The sequence below is a fragment of the Rhea americana genome, unplaced genomic scaffold, assembly GCF_003343005.1.
Source record: "Rhea americana isolate MKP2758 unplaced genomic scaffold, rheAme1 scaffold_101, whole genome shotgun sequence".
Classification (NCBI taxonomy): Eukaryota; Metazoa; Chordata; class Aves; order Rheiformes; family Rheidae; genus Rhea; species Rhea americana.
Window position 1 is genome coordinate 3,117,483 of NW_028185051.1, and position 15,103 is coordinate 3,132,585.

At 44.9% G+C, this 15,103-nt stretch overlaps 1 protein-coding gene across 1 annotated transcript in view; it reads right to left on the reverse strand.

Annotated features, from left to right (window-relative positions):
* The window catches only part of RIPK4 (receptor interacting serine/threonine kinase 4), a gene marked incomplete at its 5' end in the record, with an annotated part of 23,996 nt that extends 8,894 nt beyond the window's left edge, over positions 1 to 15,102 (reverse strand). The window contains 2 exons of the mRNA XM_085305261.1: positions 5,652 to 5,943; positions 14,936 to 15,102. Of these exons, the coding sequence (XP_085161387.1) occupies positions 5,652 to 5,943; positions 14,936 to 15,102 (459 nt within the window). The remainder of the gene's footprint in view (positions 1 to 5,651; positions 5,944 to 14,935) is intronic.
* Position 15,103: the final 1 nt, after the last annotated feature.

Consider the following 15,103-nt stretch of genomic DNA (forward strand, 5'->3'; position numbering starts at 1 on the left):
AAAGAAAAGAAAAAAAGAAAAGAAAAGAAAAAAAGAAATAGGGAGAGCACATTCAGTGACATTCCTGTGTTGAAAAAAACAGCCACCAACTGTGTTGCTCGAGTCTTTTGGGTGCACAATGCTAAACACACTAGACTGAAAAGATTTCATTCTAATCCTAAAAGCCAAAGAAACAGCCAAAGTACAGGGAACTCTCTTCCATTGGGCTAGCAAGAACTCCAGCTTTGTGAACCTGCTCCTACCCTGGGTGAAAGATGAAGTTTTGTATAGATTAAAAGGAAATTCATCTGTAGAGCTGAGCTTCAATTCTATCAAATACTGGAGAAAGCACTGGAAATTAAAGTACTGCAATTTTCGGACTGCAGCAAAAGAGTAAAGTTCTGAAGACGGATTTTGCAGGTTTCATTGGCTCCTTTAGGGTAAATCTTCCATGCTACATGGGGTATTAGTCATGCAGTTTCTTTTAACATCAGTGGGAATTGTGCAGTGGGTGGAAACACAGCCATTTAACTGATCTGTTTTGCCTTTAAATTGCTTGCCGTGAACCTAGGTCTGCGAGGTACACGAGGCTGGTAAACATAGCGAACGCGGAGTGCCTGTGCGCGGCTAGCACAGCCTCTTCTTCCTTGATGCCCCCGCTAGCCACAAACCTCAAACCTCTGGGGCAGCCCTTGCAGCCCACCCAAGTATCTAGTTACTTCAGACAGATCCTGATGGGCTGCAAAAGCGTACCCAACACCAGCACAGTTCGGAGGAGACACGGAGGCGACAGACTGCTTCATGCAAAACACGCGGTGAAGAGGTAGGAAGAAGAGACGAGACATTGGCCAGAGCCCACACAGACAGCGGGACTGTTCGTGTTCAGACAGCTCTCACAGGCTCTGCTTTTTAAAGGTCTGAACGAGGAGAAACACATGAGTAGCAACTGAGGAGGAAAGCTATACATGTTTTCCTGCACACATCGCAGCAACCCTTAGGTCCACATTCCAAAATTTGAAGATGATTTTCCATAAAACTATTTTTTCTTTTTTTTTTTTTTTCCATCCAATGGACAATGCTGGGCACAGACAGGCATTTCTGTTTGTCACTTACAGATGTTTCCATTCTAGTTTGTAAAAACACCCTCACTTGCAAAGCTCTGGATGTTTGGGCTTGTGAAGCTATTTTTTGGAGCTCCTTTAAAGACCACAATACTTTTTTTCTTTGTAGCAGATGTGTTCAAGTAACTACCGTGAGTAATAAAACCAGCTATTTCCAAACAGTGCAGGGACTGAGCTCCCAGAAACAAAAATGCTGCTTGGACAGTACTTTCACTGATGGCTCCTGATAAACCATCTCAGTTCGTGCATTTAGCTTCTAATCCTGCATCTTATTTTTCCGCAAGTAAGATTCAAAAGTCCACTGGACTGGACTGAGACATTGGGGTCACAAAAATGTTTGCTTCATCAAACAGGTAACAAAGCGGTCAGATTAATTTTTAATCTCCGCAGGCGGGCAGATCCAGTGTTTGTCTCCGTCCAAAGTCTCTGCATGCTCGGCTATTGAGAATGGCACACATTTCTCTATGTCCTTTCTTTTGGAAGTGCCAGAAAGGTCTAGAAGACTTCCATGGGTTACTGATTTGAGATACTAGGAAATTAGGAAAAAATAAATAATTCCCTTGATTTCAAGTGAAGACACACCTAGCCCCTGCACTTCCAACAGGTATCTTCACTTCTGTGTTTATGGATGCACTTCAATTAGTTACAAAAACAAATCAGTTACAAAAAGTTTTCTGAAGCAGCCTGTATTTTCAATCTGTTCTAACTTACTCTGAAACATTAACTCCTCAAAAACCCGTTTCAAGTCCTACTGTGATGTTTATAATGCTCTTTTCAGAAGGGACAAAGACCAAGGCCACAGTCAAACACCCCCGCATAGACCTGCCTAACAGGGACGGTCTTGTTCTCTCCTCTCTCCTTGGTGTCACCGCTAGAGAACTGATCAAGGTGAGAATCAGCCTTGTTGGCTGGGATTAAAGAGCCGTGTAACAGCAGCCCTGCAAGGAAACTGCGAACAGGAGGGGTGGGAAACGGGGAAAGGGGTCACACGAAACAACAAAGCTCAGTTCTCATTTCTAATAACAGGGCAGCGTTTGCAGCTGATGAAAAAGCAGCTGTATTAACTACATCAGCTACTCTAATAAAAGAAATGTAACCTCTCTTTACCAGCCTGGCCTCTGGGTATTACTGTGACCTACAATACGTTAATATGTTTTCTAAGAAACATGGATTTTCAGGCTGACTAGTCGTCTTCTTACTCCAAACTCTGGAAATGTTGCAGTTCCTTCTCTGGCAGAACTAAATAAAGGTGAACACCACAGAGGCAACCTATCCATGTTTAGCAAGATCTCCACTACAGCACGACACAACAGCAGCAAATTTCACATTGGTTTAAACTGGAATGCCAGGGTGAAAAAGCAACCAAGGTGAGCTGGAAGCAGTGCACAGCTGAGACCAGCTCATCTTGATTCAAAAAAAAGAAAAAAAAAATCTATAAAGCAAAATCTGGGAGATGAAAAATACATACTGGTAAATCCCACCAATTTTTATATGTCAAGAGGAGGAGCTGCAAATATCAGGTAGGCTAGTAAGAGAAATAAGAACCTATAAAAACGCTTTTCCCCAAAGGTATTAAGTTGCAGGCTGACTTTATTTTAGAAACCTGAACAAAAAGTAGCAATCAAATATGAGATATTGAAGATAAGAAACCTGGGATGTAGTAACACAGAGAGCATGTGGGCATAGTAGCTGGCAACAAGCTAGAGATTGCTGCATATGGGGGTTGTATTCACCCACTGAGGGCCCTGGGAGAGATCACATTAGAGTAGAGAATTAGCAAACTAAGAGCCTGCGAGGGCAGCGCGGGAAGGCTGCATTGCTTCCCCAGCACCAGCTCCCTGCAAATGATTGCCACAGCACAGGGAGCCCAGGGGAGAGATCCACAACTTGGATAGAAGCTGGGAGGGATGAACAACAAGAGCTCGCTTGACATGGTCTGGTTAAGCAAAAGCTAGCTATTAAACAGTCCAAAGTATTTCAAGGCTGTACATATGAAACGCTAGAGAGAGAGGACAGGGACGACCTTGTGAATACAAATGGAATCAAGAGGTTGAAAATAACRGGGATGTGTGGGGGGAAATAGCCTGATCCCTGCTAGCAAAGCTGCCCAGGTATGGAATAACCCTCCCAAAGGAACCACACAGCTTAAGGCAGCCAAGATGGACCAGGACGTGGAGAGGGAGGAGCTCCCAGCTAATGCTCCTTTCAACACTAAGGCCCACCACTTGTAGAGGAGCAGGCACATATTCATACATCCTTCAAGAAGCAACAAAGCCTCATCTTAAATACAATTTATACGTATTATATACATACAGTTAAAACAGCCAAGGAACTCCCTAACATGCCTTTGGAAAAAAAAATAATAATAATACACTGCTATCTATGTCCCTGCTGTGGCTAATCCCATGCTCTTAATTATCCACCCAAAAACAAAATTCAGCACAAACTCTTATGTAATACACAGGAGACAGCTTTATGATATGGAGGCACCCACTTGATGATAAGTTCTGTACAACATCACTGCATTAGTCATCATCCTCACTTGGGGTTTTAAAGCAAGTGTTGTGCTTGTAAAAGAAGGGTGTGTTTCCATTTACCTAGCAATAGGGCACAGAGAAGCATTTCTAATGTACTCCACTGGAAGACTGTTTCCTGGCTCAAGGGCAAACAGTTTATAAAAATCCTCCCTACCTCCAAACTTGTTTCGCAGTCTGCAACATCTCTTCACTCACTTTAGGATTCTATTAGGGACAGGTCACCTACTAAATTGACGCTAGCATTTTAAAAGTAAAAACACTTCAATCACCAGCTTCATTAGCCTTCCAGCAAGAAATGCACACTAAGTCAAGCTGCAGGGTCTGAAATTTAATTAAAAGTTTCACATCATACAAAAAGAAGGTTTGGGGCCACATTTTTAAAGTGAAGGCTCCTCACAAAATAGTCACCTCTCTAAGTCTGCATGTAAGTTCGTATGCCTGTGTTGCCACTTGGAGGAGTTTCCAAAATGCCTGCAGATTTAGAAGACTGCTGGCTGAAAAATCATTTGAATCAGACCATTCTTTTCTGAACTTAATGAAGAAAGTCTGAAGATCATCATGTGTTTTATATACAGAGCATGTAGTAACTATATTCAGTGTCAACAATGACCTCACTAGAGAGTCATTTTTACATTTCGCACTTTGCCCTCTTGTCTTACATCACCATCCAGATATAGGCTGCACAATAGTCAGAATATCAGGCAGCATTTCCATCTCCTGAAAAAGTGAGAAAATGCAGCCTTCTTATCTTGGCTTGTGTCAAAAATTAGGATTTTAAGAAGTCATGCAAGCAAGCATGAACTTCAGGTAAATAAATATTTAGCAACGGCCTCAAGCATCAGTGTATGAGAATACACTTTTAACACCTCAGACCTTGATGATGTTCTGGTAATAGTACTGTGGACTGCCAATAGTTGCCTCATATCTCTGGAAGAAAATCCTCCTAGAAATAAGCCATCAGAAAGGCCTAGCAAAAAAAGCTGAGCCTTCGTCACAGGCCTGRCTTTTTTAGAAATGTGCTCCAACCCTCTCATAACATCAGCAGGGGCATTTTTCTTTTCAGAAAACTTTATTTTTAGAATGGCACAGCAAGAACAAAGCCATTTGGCCAGTTTAAAGGGGACAGAAAAACAGAGAGCAAACATATGATGACACTGATAAAAATCTGTAAGATGACTACTTGTGCTGAGTTATAGCAGCCAGCAGCATGATTAATCCTATAGTTTGAAGGTTAAGAGTTTGGCCACCGATTTGAAAACACTTGGGGAGAAAAGAGAGACTTCAGTCCCTCTCCTCTCCAATAGGAAGAAAGCAAGCACAATCTCCTTAGCCCAGCTGTCAAAACAGGATCTAACAAGAAAAGGCCATCAAATTTACTAGCTTGCTCTGGACACTGACAATGAAAATAATTTGAAACTGATATAGCCATAAAAAAATTCCTTGATTGATCTCTGGTAGGCATAAGCAGTCAGGACAGAAATACTTTTTCATTGTATATGCTCTCAGCAAATGAAAGGAGAAAGTAACTTGCTTTTGACAAGGCTCTGCTTCACTGGACTCCAACTGTAAACTAGATTTGGGCATTTAATACAGGGCACAAAGCAAGAAGGCATAGAACAAGGTCACCAGTGTGAGCTGTAGAAGTGACATAGATGATTTAGAGGTTCACACTGCTTTTCACTCCCTCTTGTCACCTGTTTCATGACACTACCACAAGGAAATTTAAAACAGAACCTACGAGGCCTCAAAGCCAAAGTTTGCTATACTACCACTCTCCTGAAATTTCAGAAGAGTTTTCATGAGCTTTATCTCTATTTATGTATCTAAATGATGCATAAATAAATTTAAAAGGTGTTGGGATTGGAGGGGTTGGGGCAGAAGGGAAGGATTTTTCCAATTCCTTTTCTCAAAAGGAATGTTTCTGGTTTCTCTCMGGCCTTTGAGCTTGGCAGGGGCCACACAGGACTATATGGTACCAGAAATGTGTGCTTGGAACAGAGTGCCCAAGACATACCTTGACATGGTAGTGGGCATCAAGCAGGATGTTTGCAGGCTTGAGGTCCAGGTGGAGCAGCGGAGGAGACATACAGTGCAGGAAGTTCATCCCCACTGCTGTCTCGTGGATGATTCGAAAGCGCAATTCCCAAGGCAGCGGTTCAGAAGCCAGGAGCTTTTCCAGAGATCCTGTTTCCATGTACTCCATGACCAAGCCAACTGGCTCTTTACAGATGCCATAAACAGGAAGGATATAGCGAAACTTTGCCATTTCCATCTTCCTGGCTTCCTCCAACAGCTCCATACGTTCCCTGAGTAAAAGACAACATACGGTGAAGGATGGAGTAGCTGTTTCCTCCTCCCCAATCATGCACCAAACATTTCATTTTCCATGAAACTGAAAAACAAATTTCATCATCATCATCATTTGGCTGACCCATGCTACATCTCCAGCCTAAATCCCACAAATACTTTCACATTTACTACCTCTGTTTTATGCTTCTAACRATAGGCAGCTCACAGCAGCTGAACCACAGGTATGTTGGACACTTCAACAGTGCAAATACCCCTAGAGTGAAGCCTGTCTCTCCACTTTGATGTTTATGCTGTTCTGTTAAGAACAAGCACGATGCATGTAATGGCCAGATTTACCACTGCCGTAACTCCTTGGGCTAAAGTCATTAGCTTTYTGTGAGTCATAAGACAGCATTAATCAGAAGCGAACATGGACAGTATTGCTTCAGCTGCCCTGCTGACATAGGCTACCTATGCATAGACCCAGGAGTCGGGACAAGAATCCCCTGGACTCATTATTTAGGAGAGAGAGTTTTCCACTGTATTTAGATGGACACGGCAGAAGCCTCCCTCTACCCAAAATCCAGATTTGATAATTTCAGTATTATGTTCGGTCAAGCTTTAGCTAACGCTGATAACCTAGAGTTGTAGGTTGGGGGATTATGTAACACATCTAGAACTGGAACAGGGACTGAGCATTCGCRGGTGTTTACAGGTCACTTCGAGTCTGACCCTGCAAAGTGCCAAGCATTAGTCAGTCCCAGATGCAGCCTCCCAGGTCAAGACCCTTAATTGCAATGTCCTCTTTCTGCACTTCAAGCACTGCCTTCCCGCTCCAACAGYCCATGGGTATCTGTTTGGAGCCAAGTTCAAAACACGAAACAATCGTCTCCTTCCCAGGCCAACTCTACTTCTGCACTCCAAAGAGGAAGCACACCTGACAGATGAGAAGAGGTTCAGATACACTATTAACSATGATGGGCAGCACACAAGGCACTTTTGGGTCACAGGTACCACCAACACATCACAGTCGCCTCCATCCACCAACTAACAAAACAGGATGCAGGAAGGTCAGATATATAATATTCTCTACACAGAGACTCTCTTATTACATGACAGTTCTTGTAACACCATCTGAGGAGTGGAAACTAATAGAGAACAGTACCCAAAGTAACAGGACAACGTTTGAACATAGACAGTAAACAGAAAGTTATAGTTTTTCTTTTAAAGTACTGCTTTGACCCCCCCCCTTGCCACATTTATAAAAGACCAACTCTTGTGGAATACATTAGGCATGTGTATTTAAAGTTCAGTAAGCACCTGCACATCAGTTACAACAACAGATCAAAAGAAAGATGCTCCCATACTTTGAAACTATGGAAGCGTTTAACAGCCCTGGTAGACTCTTGCCCGTCCCATCAGCCAGTCCCCAAAAGCTCTGGAAGACACTTGGGGCCAGATCCTGACTCAATTGCAGTTTGTGACATGCACCATCATCTSCTTCTAAAAGGAGAAACCCCAAGTCCAGCAGAGGACCATAAGCCACAGTCCAGCACAGTGAAACCTCCCCTTCCCAYGTACAACCCCGGTGACAGCCTGCACCGCAGTGCTGGAAGGCTGACTGTAAACAGGACCCTCGCTGCTTCCACACAGCAATTTCAGAAGCTATCATTTAACCCTTTAACTAGGCCTTGAGGCTCAGCTTTAAGGTGACCAGGATCCCAGCCTTCTGCTCTCAGTGAGAGACAGGAAAACACTCTGCTTCGCCTTTTGTGAGAAATCAGCCCAATCATGTTTTTTTTTGTTTGTTTGTTTGTTTGTTTTTTTAAAAAAAAAGGAAAGAAAATGAAGTCTACTGCTTTTTCTACTAGAAAGACTGACTAGCTCTAGTAGTCTGCAGCAATCCAGTACAATTAACATTAGTGTTATAAGTGAATCTAACCTAGCATGAAGAAGCAGAACTGTTTCAGAGGCAAGATAAGGCTGAAAATTTATTTAAGAGGGTAATACAAAATATTGGTGGAGGGGGGGCAGAAGGGAGAAGATAACAGAGATCTTTCCTCTTTATTAACCATGTTGGCTCCTGCTGCTCCCTAGAGCAACTTTCTTGTGAAATGAATGCCTTTGTAGACAAGTACCCAGTTTGCTCTTTGGCAGGCTGGAAGGGAGCGCCTATGAATAACACAACCAACTCCTTGCCCCCGAGCCACATGCATAGCCAGCATAATTCATCAGGCTTCAGCGAGCTGAGCTCTGGAGTCAGAGATGTAAAATACCTGTCTGAGCCCTCCAAGGCAAAGCAAGAACCCAGCAACAGCTTAAACATAACCAGAACCACTAGACTCCCAGGGCTGACGAAGACATCACCAAAATTAGAGATCTCCTGCTCAAAATGGGGCATTTTTCCTAGTGAAGGGAGAATTTCTGATTGTAACAGAACAAAAAAAAAACTCCTTCCTAGCCTAGACCAGGCTCTTCTATTACTTAATTTATTTACTTAACTAGCAGACAGGAGCCCTTTGTCTAATTTGCCTGACAAAAAACGACAACAAAAAACACCCCACCCCAAAACCCCCGCAACAATTACCATCTTGAGCTTCTTTCCATATCCAGAGTACTCAAAATCTAAAGAGCCAGTGATCTGATAGAGTCACCATGGCAGGGTATAAGTAACCTGCCAATTTCCAACACAGGTCCCCTCATCTTCAAGGGAGGGGAAAAAGAAAAAAAAAAGAAAAAAAAAAGAAAAAAAAAGGGAAAGTGCAGAGACCCAAAAACACAGCTTAGTCATGTCCTGAAGTGCATCTACATCAATTCTATTAACACAAACAACACTTTAAACCAAGATCTTCTCAATCAGACAAAGATGAAAGGTCTTTTAGCTTTCCTTTTTACTAGCACAAGGTGTGACTGGCACTCAAAACGCAATCTTAGGTGTTCTCAATGTGCCTATCGCCTCAATATGCAAGTGCTAATGCTACAAAGAATGCTGTAGATATCATTGAAGTTAAGTTTTTAACAGATCAAAGTATGTTTTGTTTTTTTACACTACTCAGTTACTCATAGTGCTTAGAAATTATTCCACACTATCATCAAGGAATACTTTCAAAAGCACCAGAGGAAGAAAAAGATTCTTATTAAGTTGAATTCTGAGGTTTTTCAGTGAAGAAGCGTAGCACTAGCCTTTGTTCATTTGCAGTTATAATACAGCTTTTTGTTTAAGAGCTACATAATTAAAGAGTCAGAGTTATCTTCTCTAAGCAGTCTGGCTTCATTTTCCTTTCCCTTCCAATACTCTATCCCAACATTATAGTATTAAAAAAAAAAAAAAAAGAAAAGAAAAAAAAAGCTTGCATACAGGACAACTGAGCTCACCTAGACCTAGTGATGCACACCCTTCTCCCATCCAAAGCATAATGTCACAGAGGGAAGACCATATACAACCAATCAGCCATTTGCAAAGCAACTACAAATATTATGTAAATTAACATGGGGGATCTTTGACTTTCCTGACATATCTGTCTGCTTCTGCTTGAAGTCAGACTGTCTAATCCAACTGATGTTGCTTCATTCTTTGGCTTCTCCTGGAGAGACAAGGGATTTACCCAGCTCACCTCGCTCCCAAGGGACCAAAGCCCAACTCTTGTACCACAAACCCTGCTACAAGGACAGCAAGAATTGTGACTGCATCCACATTTGCACATACCCAGTTTTTATGCCCTGAAGACCATACTGTCTGCTGAAATATACAACTTTAAACTTTAAAAATTTTTAATTTTAAAAGGGTAGTCTTTGCACATTTTCCTCCCTAACACGCATACAAACTCTCCATAGAGTTTGAAACAGAAGAGTTAAAATCATTCCAGGGAAACTCAAAAAAAYCTGGTAAGCGCTAATGGAGTGATTTCCTTGAACCATCTTCAGAAGCAGAGCAGCCAGACCTCCCTCAGCCCAGGAGAGATGCAGCCTGGCACAGCTCCTCCCACACTGCTCTCTAGTAAGAAACAAGAGACTACTGGTGATGGAGATGTCTGTCAAAGCAGGGCACTCCTGTGTTTTGTCATGAACCCTTTCCATGTGCACCACAACAGACATGTAAGTACATATTATGACCTCTACTGAGCAGCTCACAGCTTTAATGTGGACTTTTATAGTACTGTCCATCAGAGAGGAACGTGAGCAAGACAGAAGAAACACCGTGTTGTCACGATAGAATGTGTTGAGGCCAAAATATGAGAAAAAAAAAAATCTCGTCTTTCACATTAACACAGGTCCCCGACCCGCTAACAGATCTCTGCTGCATGGTAATCACAGCCCTTGAATGACACAATTACAGGTTCATCAGGACAGTTAGGTTCTCTCCTTTTTAAGGAGTGCCAGGAGAGTATTAAGTTCTAGCTACATAACCAGAGGCTGACTGAGTAGACATTTATACACCTTTGTCACCTACCTACATAAATGCAGCATCTGCTAACAGCAAGAAATTTCTAAATCCTGTGAATCCAGGTCCTGCAGAAGGATATACATGCAAGGTTTGGGGTCTTTCTTCCCCCCTCTCAAATCAAGATGGCATGTCGATCCTCCTCTGTACCCTGTAGTCACCCCCAATTACTAACGCCTCTCATCAAGAGCCCTCTTTGGGAACTACTACATCCCTCCCCCTTGTTAGAGTCTGCATATGTTCATATGTGTCTGTTCGCACATATATATGTATTTGTTATGTTCAGCCATAAGAAATCCACAACAACTTCCAAATTGCTCTCTCAGAGCTTGCCACTTTTTTTTTTTTCCTCCAGATCAGACTTTCATTCCAACTATCAGGACTAAAGAAAAAAAAAAGTTTGCTTTCTCCACTGCAATTCCTGGAGGTTAGCCTTCTCTGCCCTTCTGCCTCATATGCTCTTTTCTTCAGGCTTATATTTATCATCCCCTACATTCTCTGGGGACCAAAAGTGGGAGCAAATAAGGTGTTAGAAATGGAATTTGGCTCAGTAGTCTTGGATTTAAAGATAAAAATACTGTACATTCTGTTTTTTTCTCCTGGAGGCCACCTTACCAAGGGAACTATTCCAAATCTCTTACCATCTGCAGAAATACAGTAAAAGAGACTACAAAGCCCTGCCACCTCCAAACCATTACAAACAGGATTTTAATGTGGTACCAAACACATAAAAACAATTCTGTATTACTCAGCCAGTGTTTCCGATACTGGTGATAATTCCTCCAACTCTGCTGTTATAGGGGGTTCCAATAAATGGCTAGACCAGGTAATCTCCTGGATTAATGATTTCATTACATAGGCTAGTTATACAACTCGACAACCTAGATATAGCTGGACCAGCTCAGACAACCTGTGAACTGTAAAGAGTGTTGTATTTTGTGTGGCTCCCCCACATTGGAAAGACGCAACATTCTTATATAGAAAAGTTTCAGATAAAAAGAATCTCTCTCTCCTTTTTTTTTTAAATTTGGCAGTATTACAAACTACCAAAGGGGATTTGGTAGAGCAGCCTAAGAATCAAAGAAGCAGCATGTACAAATTCAGCTTTGTTCTGTTTTGGAGAAACAAGCCTTTTCAAAAGGACCCCACTTTTAACATCTGCAATAGTGTTATTTAATAACACATTGAAGCAGCTGAAACCCAAAAGCTGTAGTAAAACAACAAACATTTCAATGATTGGACTGTCAAAACTAGCCACAAGCTGCAGGAGTCCCATGTCCTCAAAGCTCAAAAACTCTCAAGCCAATTTTGTTTACTGAACATCTTCACATTCACAGGATCGCTCTAATATTTGTTCACCTTGTAACCATTGAAAGACAAGTGGTACTCAATTGCACACTGAATATTAATACAGAGATGCTATAGCAGCTCTCAAACTTAATTGTCCATGTTACAACACATGGCAGCATCACAGAGTGGTTGAGATTGGAAGAGACCTTTAGACAGCGAATCTAACCACAGCCCCTACTCAAGCAGGGCCACCTAGAACAGGTTGCCCAGGATCCTGTCCAGATGGCTTCTGAATAGGTCCAAAGAGGTGTATCATAGAATGGTAAGGTTGGAAGGGACCTCTGGAGATCACCTGGTCCAACCCTCAGCATAGCCCATATGGGGACTGAACCTGTAACCTTGGCATTAGCAGCACCACGCTCTAACTAACTGAGCTAAACCTGCCCCCAAGAATGGAGACTCCACAGCCTCTCTAGGTAACCTGTTCCAGTGCTCAGTCACCCTCACAGTAAAGTTTTTCCTCACGTTCACATGCAGCTTCCTGTGTTTCAGTTTGTGCTCGCTGCCTCCCATCCTGTCACTGGGCAACACTGAAAAAGAGTCAACGTGTATAAATATCTGATGGGGGGAGACTAGATCCCCCCTCAGTTTTCTCCAAGGCTGAACAACCTTTCCTCACATGAGAGATGCTCCAGTCTTGTAATCATGTTAGTAGCCCTTCTCTGGACTCGCTTCAGTAGCTCCACATTTCTCTTGTATTGGGGAACCCAGCACTGGACACAGCACCCCAGATGTGGCCTCACCAGGGCTCAGTAGAGGGGAAGGATCACCTCCCTTGACCTGCTGGCAATGTTCTTCCTAATACAGCCCAGGATACCACTGGTCTTCTTTGCCAAATGAGCACATTACTGGTCCATGTTCAGCTTGTCCACCAGGACTCCTAGGTTCTTCTCTGTAGAGCTGCTTTCAAGCCTGTTGACCCACAGCCTGTACTGGTGCTTGGGGTTATTTCTTCCCAGGTTCTCTGCACTTCGCTTTATTGAACAGCCTGAGGTTCTTCTCTGTCCAGCATTTGTCTCAGACTCTAAAAATTAACTTTTGAGTGCAAACTTCCAAGAAAAATAGAAGCATCAGAGGATCAAGTATGTGAACGGGATCTGTTTTTTAATATTTATCTTCACTACGAATTTATACCTTAAATAAATTTGATTTATATCAGTTTGGAGGCACAATGTCTACCCTGGGGGAAAATATCATTTCTAAACATATTCTGCAAACTAAAAGTGTAGTAAATGCTCTGGCTTATTTTGAAGGGACATTTTCATTTTAACTGAAAAAAAAATAGTTTGCTACAGTAATTCTGGATAGGCCTCAATAATCATCAATCTGAAATCTACTTTGAAACTTAAGGAAGTTAGAATGGCTTGCAAGTTAACCCAAAACACCCTCTAAAACTTTGACATCTTTTCCATTTTGTTCACAGACAGCCCAGTCACCCTGTGTCTGCATCAAACTCTCCCTCTCCTCTTTTAAAGAGAAGACATTTCATCTCACCTGCTCTGTTATATCAGCCATGCCTACAGCAAAGCCAGCAATTCAGGTAATGGCCAAGAGGCTCCCCTACCCTAGTAATCTTGTAGAGGACAGGCTTATAACTCTTTTCAGTCCTAGTACCAACTTATCTCCTCCTCTTGTAGGAACTGGAACAAGGAAAACCTTTTGTGACCAAACCATCCCAAATATCACACCAAAAACACACTGCAGAATCAGCTYGTGAGCTCGCAGCCCCCAGAGATTCAGGTGGAACGGAAGAGCTCCAGGAACACGACTTGGTCACACTCACTTCCCTGCACACAGACGCTGACCTGCAGGGAGACAGCTACCATCCTTTGAAAGGGACAGRTGCTTCTGAAGATGCCTCCAATGACTTTCCTCTCCTAGGAAAGGCCAGACCCCCCCACAACAGGCCATATCACACACACACTGCACGGTGCAGCGCAGCTGACTGTCCTGTCTCCACTAACTGTGGGCCACGGTTAGTTGCAGAGGGAGGCAAGCTGGAAGAGGTTCTCACCATGCAGCATCTTTACCTGCAACAAGAAACACAGCTCCACACGAGACTACCCTGTGAGGCTATGTTCAGGGCAGGCAGCAGGGAGAAACGCTGGCTCCGAACTGAAGCCAGAAAACATCTCTCCTAGCAAGTCTCCTTTCAGCACCTGGTCCTGAAAGACAGCACAGCCCGGGGCTGCGGAGCGCACCAACCGCTCCCCATCGCCGCCGGACTCGCCCCACCGCYCGCCACCGCCGGCTGGCTGCCGCACCGGCGTCTCAGCACGGAGGGGGGGGACCGCAAACCCAAGACGAAGGGCTCGCACTGCCCGCGGCGGGGAGCTCGCCGCGGCGGGGCACTGCGGGCCGGGGCAGCCCCCGGACCCTGCCGCGCCTCCCGCTCAGGACTGCCGTCGGTGACCTCCAGAGCCGCAGCAGGCGCAGCGCTTCCACACAAGCCGCTACACGCGCGAGCAGGGCAGGGCAAAGCCCTTCCCGAAGGGCTCCGAGGTGGCAGGCAACAAGACCCGCGCCGCAGCCGAGCGGTGGCTCTCTGCAGCCCGCTCGAGGCGGCTAAGCGCCAGCGCTCGGTCTTGAGGGCGGCCAGCCCCATCGCGCACAACCTAGCTAAAGGCGCGGGTCTGGGCTTCGCCTCGGTGTGGCAAAGGCCACGTTAGCCTCGGGAATATTTAATTGCGGGGCTGCCTTTGCTGCGTTTAGTCACGCTTCACACACGCTGCTGTCAGGAAACAGGGCTCCAAGACAGGCTGCAGCCGCTGCCTCACTTGCGTGGGGCTGCATCAGCTCGTCCTTTTTCAAGCCTGCTGCCACTCTGGGCTGCATCGCTTGCTCTGTCAAGCGCAGTTACCTGCCCGTGCATGCCTTCTGCAGGCTGAGCCCCCCCAAAAAGATCAAAAAAAAAAAACCAAAATTCACGCCTGAGCTCTTTACGCTGCCCCTCCAAAGCGGGGGCAGGCGAGTCGCCCCCAAACTAACTAGCTCTGCGTTTCACCGCTCTGCCCCGTGGCTGCCAGCACACGCGTCCCCGACTACGGAGGGCGGCGCGGAGGCGCCGCGTTTCGGCTCCCCTCCGCCCCCGCCCCGCACCGGCGAGGCCGCTCAGAGCAGCCGCGGGACGCGGCCGGGAGCGCGGGGGAAACCTCCGCGCCGCGCCGCTGCCCGCCCGCGCCCCCGGCAGCCCCGGCCCGGCCCGGCCCGGCCCTTACTTCTCGTCCACATGGAGGCTAGGCGAGCACTTGATGGCGAGCCACGTCTTCCAGTGGAGGTGGCGCACTTTGTACACCTGCCCGAAGCCGCCCGAGCCGATCTTCTCCCAGCTGCCGAACTCGCCCTCCTCGAAGGCCCTCAGCAGCCCCACGGCCCAGGGCGAGCCG